The sequence below is a fragment of the Furipterus horrens genome, unplaced genomic scaffold (assembly GCF_987537825.1).
Source record: "Furipterus horrens unplaced genomic scaffold, mFurHor1.1.pri manual_scaffold_6, whole genome shotgun sequence".
NCBI lineage: Eukaryota > Metazoa > Chordata > Mammalia > Chiroptera > Furipteridae > Furipterus > Furipterus horrens.
The window spans coordinates 13,479,304-13,497,153 of NW_028327176.1; the positions used below are offsets into that span (position 1 = coordinate 13,479,304).

The 17,850-nt window shown below is 34.4% G+C and overlaps 1 protein-coding gene across 7 annotated transcripts in view; it reads right to left on the reverse strand.

The window, feature by feature from the left end:
- Nucleotides 1-17,850, reverse strand: part of NCOA1 (nuclear receptor coactivator 1) — a 196,419-nt gene that overhangs the window by 77,634 nt on the left and 100,935 nt on the right. For all 7 annotated transcript variants that reach the window (XM_090280977.1, XM_090280976.1, XM_090280979.1 and 4 more), the window contains exons 3-4: nt 17,134-17,289; nt 5,488-5,593 (exon numbers count right to left, since the gene is read on the reverse strand). In XM_090280977.1, the coding sequence (XP_090137103.1) occupies nt 5,488-5,576 (89 nt within the window). In that variant the 5' untranslated portion in view covers nt 5,577-5,593; nt 17,134-17,289. The remainder of the gene's footprint in view (nt 1-5,487; nt 5,594-17,133; nt 17,290-17,850) is intronic.

Below are 17,850 nucleotides of genomic sequence, written 5' to 3' on the forward strand. Positions count from 1 at the left end.
TTGGTTACAAGGAGCTCTTTGTTTTATAAGCATCAGTCAAAATCATTTGGCGGCATTTAAAAGTAGTAGAAAAAAGAGGTGAAAAGAGGGAAAAATCAGTTGCTAGAAAGCTCATAACTGGCAACAATTAAAACACCATTTACTTTTCTTAATAATAAAAAAAGAAGACTATAAAAGTGATAGCATTTTAACAATGTAGTAAGTTTAAAACAACCAAGTCAAATAATCAAATGTATTTACTTACATAAAACAAACTACTACTAAATGGTACATATTCCAAAACAAAACCAAATTTTAAAACTATAACAATAACACATTCTGTCCTTAACTTTTATATCTTACATTAGTAAGGAATTAGTCCCATTTAACTCGGTAAAACTCTAACCATTTCCACAGCTAGTACCTATAGCAAGATTTTGACAAATTTCATGCCGCAGCATTGAAAACTAGGCATGCAGATGAGTAACATACATTTTGATATATACAGGCTTTAGAGAACTCCAGCTGTGCAACCTGATAATATTTTGGAGCACATTTGCTTTTTATGTTAGAGAAGCTAATTGATACTAGGCTCATTTAGTATATTCAGTCTATTGTTTGATGTTTAAACCTATGGGTCTAAATTTTAACATAAGTAAACTGGATCCACTTGGTGGGGCCCCCAAATCTGTTTCTGACTTTAATTTTTGTGTAAAACTGAAGTGCTTAAAACCACTGTAAAGGAAAAAGAAAATTGATATAAAAGGCAAAATAAGCAGATGACAAAGGAAGCAAGAAGCTAAAAGTAATGAAATGGTGAAGTACCTATAAAATGACTTAAAAATGAGACTAGAAAAATCACCACGAAATGAAGTAACTAAAAAGCAAGGGCAGAAAATGAAAGTAGATATATTCAAACAAAGTCAAAACCGAAGCAGGGGTGGAGAGGACAAAACAATGCTACCTCGACGGAAAAGAAGGCTCCATTTATTACGCTGGGCCACCGCCGTCCCTCCTCTCACTCACCCACCTCATTTCCACTTGTATTGCACACGAGCTAGTTAACACTACTATGAGTCAACTTCTCATGGATCTCTGTTTCCTCAAGTTACCAGTTTTTTCAACAAATGCTCCTGTACTTATGGGCCAGATATTTACGTACTATAATATACCCTGGGGATCCAGGAGTAAGTTAGACTTAGCCTCCAGTTAGCTGGAAAACAGAAAAGGAAACAGGCCATAGTCACACCATGTTGACAAGATTATAATACTAGAGAAGGGCAGAGATGGCTGCTAGACCTAGAAATAAGATGTCTACACCTAGTGGTAGTGAGAGATTGGCTTCCTAAAAGGAAACAAAACAGCATTTTAAAAGGTATAAAGGGAGAGTGAAAATATTACGTTAAAGAACCCAAAAGTAGTTTAGTGTGACTCAACTCTAGGTACTAGAAACAAAAAGGGCAAGAGATGAGCTCCTGGCCAGATCACCAGCGCTCTTTCACACCATGCTAAAAAAGCATGATATGTTACTTAAAAGTACAAGTTCAGACTTCCTCTGTCATTTACTAGCTATGTAACCTCGGTCAAGTCACTTAGCAATTTAACTTCTCTAAGCTTCAGTTTCCTTATCTGTAAAACAGGGATAATGACATTAATTGTCTCCTAGGGTTTTGTGAGGATTAAAAAGATTATATATATATAATGCTTGGCGGAGTTCCTATTATTAGCTCAATCAATGTTATCTATTATCATCACTTTGATTATGACTATTTGTTTTCAGGGCAAGGCGGAGCCCAGGAAAGTTTAAGAATGAGTGGCATGACCAGACTGGTAAACTTCTTCAAGATAGAAAACATGTCTCACACTTCACTTATATACTTATAATACCAAGCACATGGTGCTGGCTGAAAAGCAGGCATTTTTAATAAGCACTGTTGAGTTGAATTGGAAATGTTAAACAAGCATAAGGCACAGCTACCCACCATTTAAAGATTAGCATTTTAATCCTCATTCTCCTGGAATAATTAAGGAATGGAGAAGACAGCAAACAATTACTGAGAAACTCTCCTGTCCAGGGCTACTGTACACATGGCTGACAATACCCTGAGGTCTAGCATTTGTTCTTTATGAATTCTAAGTTTACAATCTGTTTGAGGAGACAGCATAAAATAACAACCAATCCCCTGCCCTTCCCCCCCCCCAAAAAAAAACAAAAACCACCACTGCAGGATGTTTCATGCACAAACTTAACCAGTTTTAAAATCTCAAATTTTTAGTTGACTATATATATCAAAAATATCACTGTTTAAAAACTGAAGCCCATACTTATAAACCTGAAGAAGCTAATGTTTTCAAATATTTTTAAAGCAAATGTGCAAAGATATTTATCTGTAAGACATCTAAGAAGAGAAAAAATATATAAATTTTGATATTTGGGATGCAATCAAAGAGGATCTACAGGTAAACCATTAAAACAAATAAGAAAGTTTAAAACAATGGGTGGGTATGAGAGCAAAATTTCCAAATCATTAGCATTCCTATATACTGATAAACTGCCACTTAGAAAATACAATAGACTAAATTCCTAAAAGCAGTAAAAATTCTGTGGTACCCTGGACTATAACTAACTAAAGATGGGCTAGACATTCACAGGGAAAATGCAAAACTATTACTGAAGAACAGTGAAGACTTAAATGAATGAAAAGCCTTATATTACTCATAAATAAGAATAAGCTATAATCTAGAATTTAGAAAATAAAAATGTCAATTATCCCTAATTTCATTTATAAAAGTAAATGAAATTCTAATCCAAAGTCCCAGCAGGATTTTTTTCAGGGGAAAATTAAACAGGGAAAACAATTTTGAAAAATACCAAGTGGCCTGTCCTATTGCTCCATGTCAGTGCAACTGTCTTCAGGAAGTCCAGAACCTGACCCCTGCCTGCGCAGGAACCTGATCTCTAACAAAGGCAACAGCACAGAAAGCAAGGGAAGGACAGGGTCATAAGCACCGATGTCCTTATGAGAAAGGAAATAAAATCAGGTGCCTATATTATATTATATACAAAAATAAATTTCAGAGCAATTACAATTCTAAATGTGTATTAGAAGAAAATACATAAAAATACATTTAAGGCCTTAAGTAGAGGAAACATTTCTTAAACAAGACACCAAAAAGCTTGACACATGACAACCTAAGGTTCTAAGGTATGGCAACAGACATCACAGAGTTAAACAGATTGAAAGAAGTTATTTACATCAAATACAAACGAAAAAGAGAACTAATTAGAAAATTAAAAATAACCCTTACAAATAAAAAGGAAAAGGACAAACAACCAAGCAGGAATATGGGCAAAAGACACAACCAGGAAATTCACAGAAGAGGAAAACATAATGAGCAATACAAATAAAAATTATGATCAACTTATCTAATCATCAGGAAATGTATTTAAAATTATAACCCCACACCATCAGATTAGCAAAAAATTCAAGTGAGGAGAGAACAGTGTGGGTAATGATGTGAGAAAAAGGGAACTCACAATGTTGTCATTTGAAGAACAATGTGGTAACTGATTACCTAAGTTCACATAAAAATGTGTACAGGTCCTAAAGAAACTCTTATGTATAAAATACAAAGTGTGTATGAGGATGTTCGCTGCAGCGTTGGCTGTAAGAGCAAAAATTTGTAACAAAAAGGTTGTTTATCTATAGGGAATATCTATCCATAGGGATATGGACTTTTAAAATGTGGTACATTTCTGTAATACAATATTAATCAAAAGGTAATAGGACTGAATAAATCTATGTACATTTACATTTCAAGATCTATGCTGAAAAAAGTATATTGCAGAAAAATATACATCGTATTATACAGTATGTAAATTTAATAAGTTTATATTACTGATAGATAGTTCCATATACACAATTATTAAAAATAGATTGGAGAAATTAATTGTAGATAAATCAATTTATTCATTAAAAGCTTTATTATTTTTATTTAAATAAGACTATGCAAATATGATAAAACATCAACAAAATGCTAACAATACAGCAAAATATTATCAATTCTATGTGGTGGGTACATACAGTTTCCTAGTCTCTATCCTTTTATAGATTTTTTAAAATGTCTCCAAATAAAAAATTAAATGTAAAAGATATGAATTTTATTTATTTATGCTCAAGTTTTCCTTTAAGAAGCACTGACTTTAAATACAGACATAATAAGAACATTAACTTTGGTAACCTAAATCTGGATTGTATCTTGACATCAACATTCCTCCTAGTATCTGGACACTTATCTATGATTATGACTACTTAGGTTATCATCGCACTATGACAGTCTGAACTCTAAGAGAAATAGACATTTTTCTTCCTCCAGCCTGGAACCCTGGTACTCTCCTGTTAACATCCTCTTCTTTCTTCTCCCATGAGAAAGACACATGTTGTCCCATGACAGAAGAGTCTTCTGCTGCTTTACTATCTAGATCAGTGATTACCAACTGGGGCCATATTGCTTTCCCCAACCCCAGGGGACATTTGACAATATTTGGAGACATTTTTGGTAATCCCAACTTAAATGACATTTTGTTTATCATAACTGATGTAAATATGCTACTGACATGTAGTATGTGGAAGCCAGGGATTCTGATAAACATCCTACATATACAGAATAGCTCCCCACAACAAAGACTTATTTGTGTTAAATAGTGTAGAGGTTGAAAAATCTCGCTTTAGATCCTAGAAGACAAATGGAATAAAATTCCCAGTCTTCTCTCAGGGGGCAAGCTGCTCTTTTGATGTAACTAAGGTTCCTCCTCTATCTGGCATTCGTTAGAATCTCCTTAGCAATAACTCTCTTTTAGCCTATTTAAGGTGATCATATTCCTTATAACATGTAAACATTTAATTCCATATTCTTTACAATACTAATATATTTCTCAGTTCCACTAATACCACAATGTTCTAAGACAGCAGTGAAAGATGTAAATGGATTTATTTACTAATTTGACAAATATTTCCTGTGTCCTTACCATACACAAGCCACACATTGTGTTAGGAACTAGGGATAAAAAGGTGAGCAAGTACAGACAAGGTCCTTACCAAATAGCAGTTTAGTTTACAGTGGAGAAGCCAGGGATTCATGAAATAATCACACAAACTAGTAAAATCTGAAATTATGGGTCAGAGCTATAAAAATACGTGTGAGGCAGATACACGAATGGTAGATATTTGACATAACAGTCATGGAAGAGGAGGTTCCCTTTAAGGGAGAAACGACTAAGCTGGCACCTGCGCAACACCTATGCGTTGGCCACAGGAGACCTAGAGGAAGCAAAGCGGCCCGAGGGAGTAGCAGGTAAGGGAGCTGGGGAAGGAAGAGAACATGGTGAGTATGCGGGACTCAGAGAAGGCCAGTAAATGTGCAGCAGATGAAACAAAAGCTCTAAAGTGGCAACGAAAATGATAAAGCAGCTCTGCCAGGAACAGACTAAGAAAAGAGTGTGCCTACCTTGATGCCAGTGTGTCACATGGCGATCCTTTTCTCTTATGTGAGTCTGGGTTAGCAGGGTCAGATGAACTGTCCCCAAGGCCACTCATGTTGAAAAACTTCACACCTAAAAAGAAATGACAATAATAAGAAATCTATCCTAATGAACTTGAAAACCATAGGCGAGGACGAAGCTCCCTTATGTTAGAAAATACTGAACATTGATCACTACAGCTAACACAGAGGTATCTCCTTCTGTGTAAAAGCACAGGAGTCATCAGCTACTTAGTGTCGCTACACTTTCTTTTCTTTCTGCATCTGTAAAATAAAATCAATACTTCTTTGTGAAATCATAGAGGCCAATTAGGATGAAAATATTGTTAGACTAATAAAAGATACTAAGATTTTTTTTCAACTTTCATATGGAAATATGGAAACTGAATGTATAAGTGGGAGTCAGAGAAATTATTTTTTATATTTATTTATTTTAGACTTTACAAAAAGGATTGAAAACAACTTTTATTCATAAGGTTTGAGATTTTATATTGATAGGAAAATAAATAATACATATATCATCAAGATTAAAGCAATGAACTAGATCTGGTACTTAACAACTTGGAGTTCTACACTCCTAACCTTGTGTTTATATACTTAGGTGACAAAGATCAAACGCTGAGTTATGTGAAGGTCTCGATATAGACGCCAGGGAACACACAGTCGTTTCTCCTAGTTTGCCAGCCTGGTCTGTTTCTCACATGTGGTGCCAGTCAGTGGCTGCACTTAAAGAGCCTTACCGATCCATCCCTATCAACCACTATTCTCTGCAGAGAATCCTATCCCCGGCCTTATATTCATTACTCCTTTTTGGATTTTATTAATGCCAAACAACATTCTATCCACTCTCTTTCACTCCATCTACCTTTATAAAAGGAGAGAAAAGTCTTGTTAAATGAAAAAAAACCCTTGAACTTTTCCTTAAATTCTAAAATTATTGAACAACTACAGCACTGTATGTTGGCAGCCACACTTATAAAGTTTATTATAAGGAACACTGAGATCCATAAGAATATCTCACATGGATTTAATAAATACGTCTGAGTAAATCCTTTTGCTCTAGTCCTAAAACTGCCTCAAATAGACAAGTTGTGATCCAGCCAGTGCTTAAACCAGTGGTTCTCAACGTTCCTAATGCCACGACCCTTCAATACAGTTCCTCATATTGTGGTGACTCCCAACCATAAAATTAATTTCATTGCCACTTCATAACTGTAATTTTGCTACTGTTATGAATTGTAATGTAAATATCAGGATGTATTTTCATTGTTACAATTTGAACATAATTAAAGCATAGTGATTAATCACAAAAACAACATGTAATTATATATGTGTCTTCCGATGGTCTTAGGCGACCCCTGTGAAAGGGTTGTTTGACCCCCAAAGGGGTCGCAACCCACAGGTTGAGAACCGCTGGGTTAAACAATGCCTTTCTGACCTCAAAGCCCATGCTTTTAACCACCATGCCCCAGTAGGGGGATCCAGTAGATTCCACCTCAGGGAAGTGGCATTTGAGCAGGGATGGCTTTGCTGCAGTTTATAGGACAGATTAGAAGTATGAGCGACTGGAATTGAGAAACAAGATAAAAGGATCTTTGTTCATCTAGAATGAGGTATTTGGTTCCCAACTAGGGTCCAACTGTATATGCAACTGAAGGAGGAGATCTCCTGTTAAAGGAGAATTGGTATGATGTGGACACCAATTAGAAGTAGAAGTAAACAAGAGGGGTAAAAAAAATAATTACAGGGTTGCAATCCTACAAGCTGGAAATTTTCATGAACTGTGCTTCTCATATGGAGATATCAGAAATGTATTTTTTTTTGGTTGCAAACACCAAGATTCATCAATTTTTACTTCCTACATATTTCTAAAATCCATCCTTTCCTCATATTCTCTTCTCATCATCTCTTGCAGGACCACTAAAATGGTTTCCTAGATGGTCTCCCTGAGCCACCAGCACAGGCAATCGAACATCAGGTCTGATCAGGTCAATCTCTTGCTTAAAACCCTTCACTAACTCCTCACTGACCATAGGACAACATTCAAGCTCTTCAACACAATATACAAAGTTTACATGAGCTTTTATCTATTGTGTATCTGTTACAGATTTTGGTGAATGAGTCACCAAACTGCTGTCCTGTGTTTATATGTTATATATTATATGTATGTGTTATATATTACATATAACATATATAAACAGATTACATGTTATCCACTATATGTCTATATACACATATATAGATTATATATATTAATTTTAGCTTCAACCCAAAGGAAAGACTTTAAAAATAAAATCCTTGGTAATAGTTCATGCTCCCAGCAAAGGTAAACACTAGTCAGAAAACTTAAAAATTATCTCAATGTGAGTAGCTCAATTCAGCAACAAATATTTATTGAGCTACTACTACATGCCAGTCTATTCTAGCTACTATGGATACAGTTGTGAATAAAGTTTATAAAAATATCTGTCCTCATAGAGCTTCATTCTATTGTGAGGGAGAGAGACAATGAATAAATTAAAGCGTATACTTAGAAGGTGGTAAGTGCTATGGAGAAAAATTAAGCAACAATACAGGCTTGGGTATATGAAAGGGGAGGGGCAGCAATTTCAAGTAGGTAGTTTGAGTTTGGAAAGGCCTCACTGAGAAGGTGAGATGTGAGCAGAGACTTGAAGGAAGTGAGGAAGAGAACCTAACATCTCGAAGAAGAGGGTTGCTGGCAGGGGAAAAACGGCTTTTTGAAAACATGGGAGATCAGTGTGGCTAGAACAGAGGAGTGAGGGAGTAGGAGATGAGATCCGAGAGCTAACAGGAGTCTGCATCATGTAGGCCATAAAAACCACTTTATGGACTGTAGCTTTACTCTGAGTGAACTAGGCAATTATCGGAGGGTTAAAAACAGATGAATGACAAGAACTAATTTTCGTTCTAAGATTTCCTCTATGAAGGATAAATATAATCTTTCTCAACTCAGTAATTTCATATCTAAGTTTCCAACTGCTAAATGGGTATTTCCATTTGGATATCCCACTGTAACCTCAAATTTCAACATGTATAAAACATGATGGACTTTTAAGTTCCAAATGTCTTCTATTAATGATAAATAAATGAGATGAACTGCACTATGGATTAATGTCATCATAAAAATATCTGTTAAATCTCTTGTCAAGGGAGAGAGGCAGGACCTATATCAGGAAAATAATTACAATTTAAGGTGGACAACCTCAATGAAAAGGCAAATATACCCAATTTGGCAACAACAACCACCACCACAATAAAGATGTAGAAAGACCCAACATGGCTTTTTTAGCATCCATTCTGAAACCCTAATACAGAATAAGAATAGTCAGCTAAGTAATGTATCACTGCACAGCTATCCCCCACATGACACGGTACTTCTATAACATGGATAGAGGATTGGGGAAACCCCCGTATAACACGGTACTTCTACAACAGTTTCACTCTAACATGGTTAGATAATTAGGGGGACCCCCCGTATAACATGGTACTTTTATAACATGGCTTCACTCTAACACGGTATGACTGTAGAAGACATCCATGAATTGCTGGTAGAAGAAGAAACTGATGAAGCAATTTTGATGGAAATGACATCTGGGATGTGCCAATATAACTTAGAGGACGGTAGCACTGATGAAAACGAAGAAGTTAAACAGTTTAGTCTAAAAAGTGTAAAGAAAGGCCTAGACTTAGCCAAACAACTAGAGTCGTACTTCTTAAATTGAAGATTCTTGCACTGAAAGTTTAAGAGAAAATGTCAAAAGTACTTAGCACTGTGTAACGAAATTTATAAAGATCTCTCAGCTAAAAGCAAGCAATCTAAAATAACAGATTTTTTTTGCAAAAAGTAGAGCAGAGAAATCAAGATAATGCTGAAGAAAGATCAGAGGATGAGGATATCTTGTCAAAAAGAAAACGCATGCAGTTAATGGAGTTTAGTAGTGATGACGAAGAAAACATTAACTAATTCATATTAATATGTAATACTTTTGATGAAAATTGCTTTAATAAAGATATTTCTCTTAATTATAAAAATATAATAGTATTTTTTTAATTTTTGGAACCTAACCCCCCTTTTTGTACTAGTTCTTTGTTTCATATAACACGGATTCACATAACATGGCATTTGTTAGGAACCTAACAACCGTGTTATACGGGGGTTACCTGTAATTAATAAGACTGCTTTGTTCTTCTCTGATTAAAGTCCACAGAAATATAAATGAGGTTAACCAAATATCTATCACAAAGCAAAGAAGCCAATTCATTTGGTCTTCACACAAAAATAGAATGTAAATACTTTAAAATTTATTACTACAATAAATTTATAATAACAAAACAGCATCAACTCTAAACTTTTCAATGGAAGTAGAAATAAAAGAGACAAGAAAATGATAAATAGGAAAGAAAATGAAAGATAAGACTTTTAGAATCTGCTAAAATCCAAAAGAAGAGTTAGCAAACTCCTACTTCATGTTCAGGGGCCTCTTCTTGTTTCCTTAGCTGCCCATCTTCTCCGTCTCCAAAGACATTAGACTATACCCATCTGGAATTCTACTGGCTCTCAAAATACTCCCAAGCTTGTATTTCTTATTAAAGTGTAAATTATAATTCTCTTATTTCTCTTCTCTCCTCAATTGTGAACTCAAAGTTACTAGATCTTTTGACTGTATATCCAATATCTAACATTATGCCTAAAAGATATACAGTAGAAGCTAAAATGAATGATGAATTACAAGTAAATTATATCACTAATACATTTAAAGAATTTAAAGGATATTAAGATTTTTTAATGGTTAAATTTTTTCCTATAATTGAGAAGTTGAGCTTCCTTAAAATCCTTGTTCCCCTGGTTGAATGAGGGGAAAAAAACAAAACAAAAACTGACCTTCCTGATCTGGAAATTAAAGAATATCTCTTCTAATTTTGAAAAGGTAAAGATCTACTATTTTGGAGAAATAACCTACAACAGTTGATAGCACTGTAGAGACACAAAGACATGTTACAGGTATATAACTGTGAATGTAAATGATACCATCTCACAAACTGGATAATTTTGAGTAACAAATAAATCTGGATTTAAAACGAGATTCCCTATACTGAGCTACCCTCAGACTACTGGCTGGATATCAACATCTGCTAAATTTATCTGAGATTTGGGGACTGAGGAGACATCGGACAACAATTCGAGAATACTCAGACAGGCTGGCCTACCAAAATAACAGCCAGTTGTAAGAAGCTAGGAGAGACTAACAATTTGCTGATTCTGATATGAACTGCTTTCTATTTACAAAACTGTAAACAGATAGTGGAATGCAAAACCTCTGATGAGTAAAAACTATTATAGTTGTACTTTTTGTGGAATGGCTTTATATTTGGCAATACGAGTACTTAAATAAGGTTCATTAAGAAATGTTGGTTTCAGGAAACCAATTTGCATATCACCTTTTAAAACGAGGTAAGGTTTCTAAGTAAAAGTACCCTGTTTATTTTAAAAGACTTGCTAAATTATACCGAACAATCTCATGCAATCTCTAGAGAGCAGTTTTAGGAACTAGAAACCACATCTATCTCTGTTCAAATGGACCAAACTAAACCAAATAGGCGGGGCTGAAGAAATAGGTCAGGTCTTTGTATTTCAGTTGATTTATACATTTCTACATAAGAAATTTGTTACTCATCCCCCAATTTAGCTTAAAACAGCATAATTTGAAAAATAAGCAACAGTCACTAAACAATTGTAATAATATACTTCAAAATGCTTAGCAGGCAATTAGCACAGAGAAGCACAGATGAGAGGGACTGCGTGAGAGCTAAACCTCCCCAAGCTGACAGTTGTTTGAAAAGTATCACACAGGAAAAACGATAAAGAGCTCCCACATGGGTAACATCCAAAGAAATGTTTCTCAGGGGCCAGTGGTGCAACAGATTAATGCATCTAACTCCGGATCAGAAACGTTTCTCCAACTGGAGTCTTCAGGCACTTACAGGTCTCTGAGAGAAGTTTTCAATTTGGTCTTTTCATTTCAGAACAATTGAAAGAAATCTTTCTCATGTGTTAAGAAAAAACAGAGATTTCAGCATTTTTATTGCCCTTTTTATGATTAAGTTTTCATTGTTTGGATATACCACATTTTGCTTGTCAGTTGATGGTCATTTAAGTTCTTCCCTCTGGGGGTTATTTATCAATAATGTTGCTGTGAACTCTTAAATGTACTTAAATGTAAATTTTTGTGTGAACCTGTTTTCAATTCTCTTAAGTATAAACCTAAGAGTGGAACTGCCAACCTGTCTTTCATGGTGGCTGTACCATCTCTCGCCAGCAATGTACAAGCATTCCAACTTTACTACATCCTCACCAAAAGTGGTTATTTTCTGTTTTGCAATTTTATTTTCATTATAGCCAACCGAGTAGGTGTGAAATGGTATCTTTACACTTCCCTAATCACTAATAGCACTGGCATTTGTATGTCTTCTTTGAAGAAATGTCTATTCAGGTCCTTTGCCTATTTTTTCAATTGGGTTACTAGTCTTTTTATTGTTGAAGTCTTAAGAGTTCTTTATGTTCAGGTACTAAACCTCTGTTAGATATATGATTTGCATATATTTACTCCCATTCTGTGAGTTATCTTTTTACTTTCTTTATAGTGTCTTTTAATAAACAAAAGTTTTAAGTTTTGATGAACTCTAACTTATCTTTTTCCAACTTTTTCTCTTTCGTATAATCAGTACAATGCCTGGGCTCCTTAAAAACAATTTTTATTGACTGCTTATATTCCATGTTTTTGGTTTCCTTGCATGCCTCCTAATTTTTTGAAAACAAAACAAAACAACAACAACAAAAAACCCCCAGGTATTTCCAGGCTAATGATTGAACAAGGATTTCTGTGAACATCTGGCAACAAAACTCCTCTCTGAAACCACAAAGCAAGGAACCAAAATTTAGATGGTGGCTATGCCTAGCCCCTGCCCCCGTAAGTGTCTGCCAATATTTAAACCATTATGGTCAAAAATAGAAAGCAAAGGCAAAGAAATGGACTTAATGTAATCTTAAAAATAAAGACATCATTTTATTTATTTCATTGATTCTATAAAATATCAAGTTTTTCTTAAGGTGTTTTCTATAAAAGAAAATCCTGTACAAAGTCTTTTAAATTTATTATGCCAACAAAGACATTATGAAGGATTGGGTAATAATTTCTAGAGGTATGTAATGTATAAAACAATTTACTTAATAAATTTATGTTTACTAGTAAAAGCTTATTCTACAGATTAAGAGATAATGCTTTCTTTCTTTGCACTAATTTTTTTCTAAATGGAAAAATGTGGAAGTTTATTTTTTGTTTTCTATTAATAAATATATAGGAAGAGAGGAAAATCAAATTAGTGTCTTAAACTTAACACTTAGAAGTCCTTAAAATAATTTTATTTAAAATTTAACTTTTTAAAGATAAAAAACAAACATATGCATTTGCCTTGCTAAAATAACCCCATTTGGTATTAATTTGTTTACTGTGAAAAAATAGAATATAAAATACATATTTGTGTAGCTATCTTATTAAAACAATTTGGCAAAAATAGCTTCAACATTTCCTTGTAAACCTATAAAACTCATTAGATGATTCCAGTTATCTTAAAGTGACACAGGAAATTATGAGTACACTGTACATGTCTTCCAAAACTCAGTCCTACATTGTTCTAATTTGTGAAACAGATGTTGAAATTTCTTTAAAAAAAAAAATTAAAACCATTCTTCCTGACTAGAGCTGACTTTAACTATATAAACAACAAAATAAACATTTGATATTTACTTGCATGTACACAAGAGAACGTAGTCTAGCAAAGAGGAAACAGCTTTAAAAAAAGAAAATGCTCATAGTTACAAAATTAAGTGATTAAAATTCAATGTCTCTTTACACCAACTCCACCCTCTTTCACAGATTGAGATACTAATGAGCAGAAAAATAGCTAGAAGCTGGGGAGAATAAAAATCAGCATTTGACATAGATAATTCACAGATGATTATCCAAAACCAAATAATCAATTTATTTTATAAAATTACTCCAATATCTAAAATAATTAAGCCCCTGATCAAAAGTTGTTCAATTTCCCTCAAATATTTCAGAAACTCATTTCAGAATACAGTATGGTTAAATATACATATATAAACTGATAAAAAAATGTGTATATCAAAAAAAATTCTAATTCTCACCAGAGGATATGCTTATTGATTTTAGAGAGGAAGAAAGTGAGGAAGGGAGAGAGACAGGGAGGGATAAAGGAAGTGGGGAGAGAGGGTAAGAGGAAGAGAGAGAGAGACATTGATGTGAGAGAGAACCATCGGTCAGCTGCCTCCCCTCCGTGCCCCTGTGCAGGGATCAAACCCAGAACCTTTGGTGTACAGAAGATGCTCCAACTAACTGAGCTGCCCAGCTAGGGCAGCATATGGAAATTTGATCTTAATGTTATAAGGTGGCAAAAGTACCAAAGTAACAGAGTTACAGGGGTGAAAATAATTTGCCAAAATAATGCAATTGTATTTTGAGGGCACTAGAAAATTACCAAGTCAGGTAAACCTCCAGTTAATTTCAGGATCTTTCCCCTCAACTACCGAGGGAAGGGCATGAACAAAATTAAAGTACAAATCTACATCATATAATCTTCATTGCCCAAATTTATAGAAAGAATATGCATTTTTAAAAGCCCAGCTGGAAGCTTAAGTCATAACACTTGATTCAAAATATATGTTAAAAGCATTATTGACACCTATTTAAAAATTAAAAAGAATTCTCCATGCATTTCAGGCGAACAGTTGGTTAAATAGCATCAATATCTGCTCAATGATCACATGACATGCATTCATCTGGCTAGAGTTCTTCCAGTACAATGCCCAACTAAAGACTAACTCTAAACAAGTAAAACTCAAATTTCACTTCCCAGTGTTTTTAACAGAATAATAAGTATGAAAACACTGCTTATAAATTAAATCAAAGACTAAGATTTATAAAATTTCAGAATAAGGCACCTAAGCAATTATCACCTAGCACAGTATTTCTCAAACCTTTTGTATAAGCCACTTAGAATACACAAAATGCCTGTTTTGCCTGTTCCCACTTTTGCGGTACAGTCAGTAGTAACAAAGAATTTGAGAGGAACAAAATAATAAGAAGGTTCACAAAAAAATGTAAGGCCACGAATATGCATATCATTAAAGGATATGACAATGTACTACTATATAGCTTTATATGTATTAACAATTTATTTCTCATAACTGCCCTATGAAGTGTATATTATTATTACCTGCACTTCACAGACTCATTGATTGAGTTCAACAGTTTTATCTAACTAACAAAGAAACTAGGGTCTGATGATGATGACAATGTGATTACTAACACTTTTACAGGATTTACTATGTGCCAATCACTGTTCTAATCATCTAACTTACATTATTTACTCATAAACCTTCCTAATTCATCTACACATAAAATAGGAGGTAGGTGACATTATAATCCATTTTAGAGGTGAGGAATCTGAGGCATGGAGGGCTTACTTAATCTTCCCAATATCATAAGTAGCAGAGGTAAAACTCATTCTTAGGTAATTTGGTTCTAGAATCTGGCTATGCTTTAACTTATATAACTAACCTAGTCACATAACTGATAAGTAGAAAGTTAACTACAGATTCCCATGTTTTGCTTTTTGCCTCTACACTAAAATGCTTCTTCATTAGGAGACTTTTCCAGAAAAAGCTGACAAATTATGCCACATCTAAAAATATTTTCCTAGGTGGCAGTGCTAGCCAGGTAGCTTAGTTGGTTAGAGCGTTGTCCCTATACACCAAGATTGTGGGTTAAATCCCCGGACAGGGCACATACAAGAAGCAACCAAGGAATACATAAATAAGTGGAACAAAAAATCAGTGTCTCTCTGTCACTCTCTCTCACTCATTCTCACTCTCTTTCTTCCCCCTGCCCCACTCCCGCTGTGTTCCTCTCTCTAATCAATAAAAAATTAAAAAGTAAATAAAAATTAAAATACTAGGTCGTATTTACAAGGTTCTCAAACACATGAACAGAGAGAACTGTTTCAATTCTTGGCCCAAACATCACACATAAATAAATAAAATTGATCATATTTCTGATCCTGATTTGTCATCTATCGTGATAATATAAAACTAATTGTTTCCTGTAAGATGTAAATCACCTTAAAATGTAAACATGCTATTCCTTCAAATCAAAAGTTCTGTGTTTACAAACCTTAATTTTCGTCTAAAAATATATAAATTTTAGATTCTAAAAGTATATGTATACTTAAGCACACACACATAAAATTCCTTTCAATAACAGCCAACTCATCATTAGGAATCTACCTTCTAGAATTTTGAGTGCCTACTATTTTAACAAATTTTCCTCCAAAAAATATTTACAGGCTTTGTTCTCCAGATAAGGTTCCCATGTCATAGTTTCTTTAGAAAGGAACATAAATGGAAACAGACAAGCTCAAAATGACTTGCCATTGTACAAAAGAGCTGGCCTTGTACTCTTTCAAAATGTCAGTATCATGGAAGACAAAGAGAAGCTGATAAACCATTCCAGGTTAAAGAAATAGAAGAGATGTGACAACTATGCAGTGTGTGATTCTGGATCAGACAACTGATAAAATTTTAATACGGACTGTATATTAGATATAATAAAAATGCTAAGTTTTCTGAATGTGGTTATTATGCTGTGGTTAAGTAGGAGACATATAATGAATATTTAGAAGTGAAAGATCATAGATGTCTACAACTTACTCTTAGATGATTCTTCATCATTAACATAATGGTGGTGGAGGAACAGAAGTAATAAATAGAGAGATAAGCAAATGTAACACAATGCTTACAATTGGTGAAACTGGGCAATGGGCAGAGAGGTACTGTTCAGTCAACCAATCTTGCCACTGATTGGCAGTTCAAAATTGTTTTTAATAAGTGTTAAGGGGAAATAAAAAAGATTAAAATTTTCATTGTGACGTGAAGAAAATAAGACTTTCTCAGAGCCACTCACTGAACAATGAGTTGAAGAATAAAACACCTGCCCTGGCCAGCTGGCTCAGTTGGTTGGAGTATTGTCCCATATACCAAAAGGTTGCAGGTTCAATCCCGGGTCAGGGCACATTCGTAGGTTGTGGGTTCAATCCCTGGTCAGGGCTTGTACAAAATGGCAACTAATCGATGTTTCTCACTAACATTGATGTTTCTCTCTCTCCCTTCCCCTCTAAGATCAATAAAAAATATTATTAAAAAAGAAAAAAGAATAAAATACCTAAGCCTGAGTTCAATCACTAGATTATTTTATTTTTTCCCCATTTCTCTTTCATAAAGTCAACGTACTAATATTCCCTTACTGAAGCCTATATTAATTTCAATGTGCATTAAAGCAGTTTATAAAGTATAATCTAAAACTTTTTGAACATTTTCAATTAGAAATGTCAACACATGTTTGAAGCTTCTCAGATCATATATTTCCATAAAAATATAATTCAACAGGTAATCATTTTCCCTCCACACTTTTGTAAGAGATGAAGCTCTTTAAAACTAGAGCTACAACCAACTCTTACCTGGGAGACTTCTTTGTTCATAATGAGTCCTCAAAACAGATAGGGTCAAGTCAGGGCTCTGGAGGGTAGCTTCCAGGGGAATGGGGTAAAGATGTTCTCCAGAGACGGCTCTAGTCTCTTCACTCTCACCTCATTTAAGGACAATTATGCAAACAACTAAAAAAGGAAAAGAAAAAAAAAAGCAGAAGGGAGGTTAGATGGTCATTTTACTGTCTAAGAAATACTAAAGGTCAGAATGCTAGGTAAAGAATATACAACTTTTAAGGCCAAATGAAAAAATATTTCCAAAGACAATGGATAAAAATCTGGTTTTATAGCTAATGTCCTTTTAAGTGATTAAATACATATTCCTATTTATGGCTGCTATTTATGTAATACCTAGTTACATTCTGCCCTTAACCTTCTCCAAGACCCATTTACATGTCTGTGATACATTTTTTTTTTTTCTGGCTGCATTTATATGTTTATCCTTCTTTCTACTTATAAATACTGACTTTTCATGTTTTCAGTTTGCATTTATTTTCTTGATTTCTTAAGGTTTTATTTTAATTTATTTTTAGAGAGAGGGAAATGGAGGGAGAAAAAGAGGGAGAGAAACATTGATTGGTTGCCTCTTGCACATCACCAACTGGGGACCTGGCCCACAACCCAGGCATGTGCCCTGACTGGGAATCGAACCAGCGACCTTTCAGTTCACAGGCTGGAGCTCAATCTGCT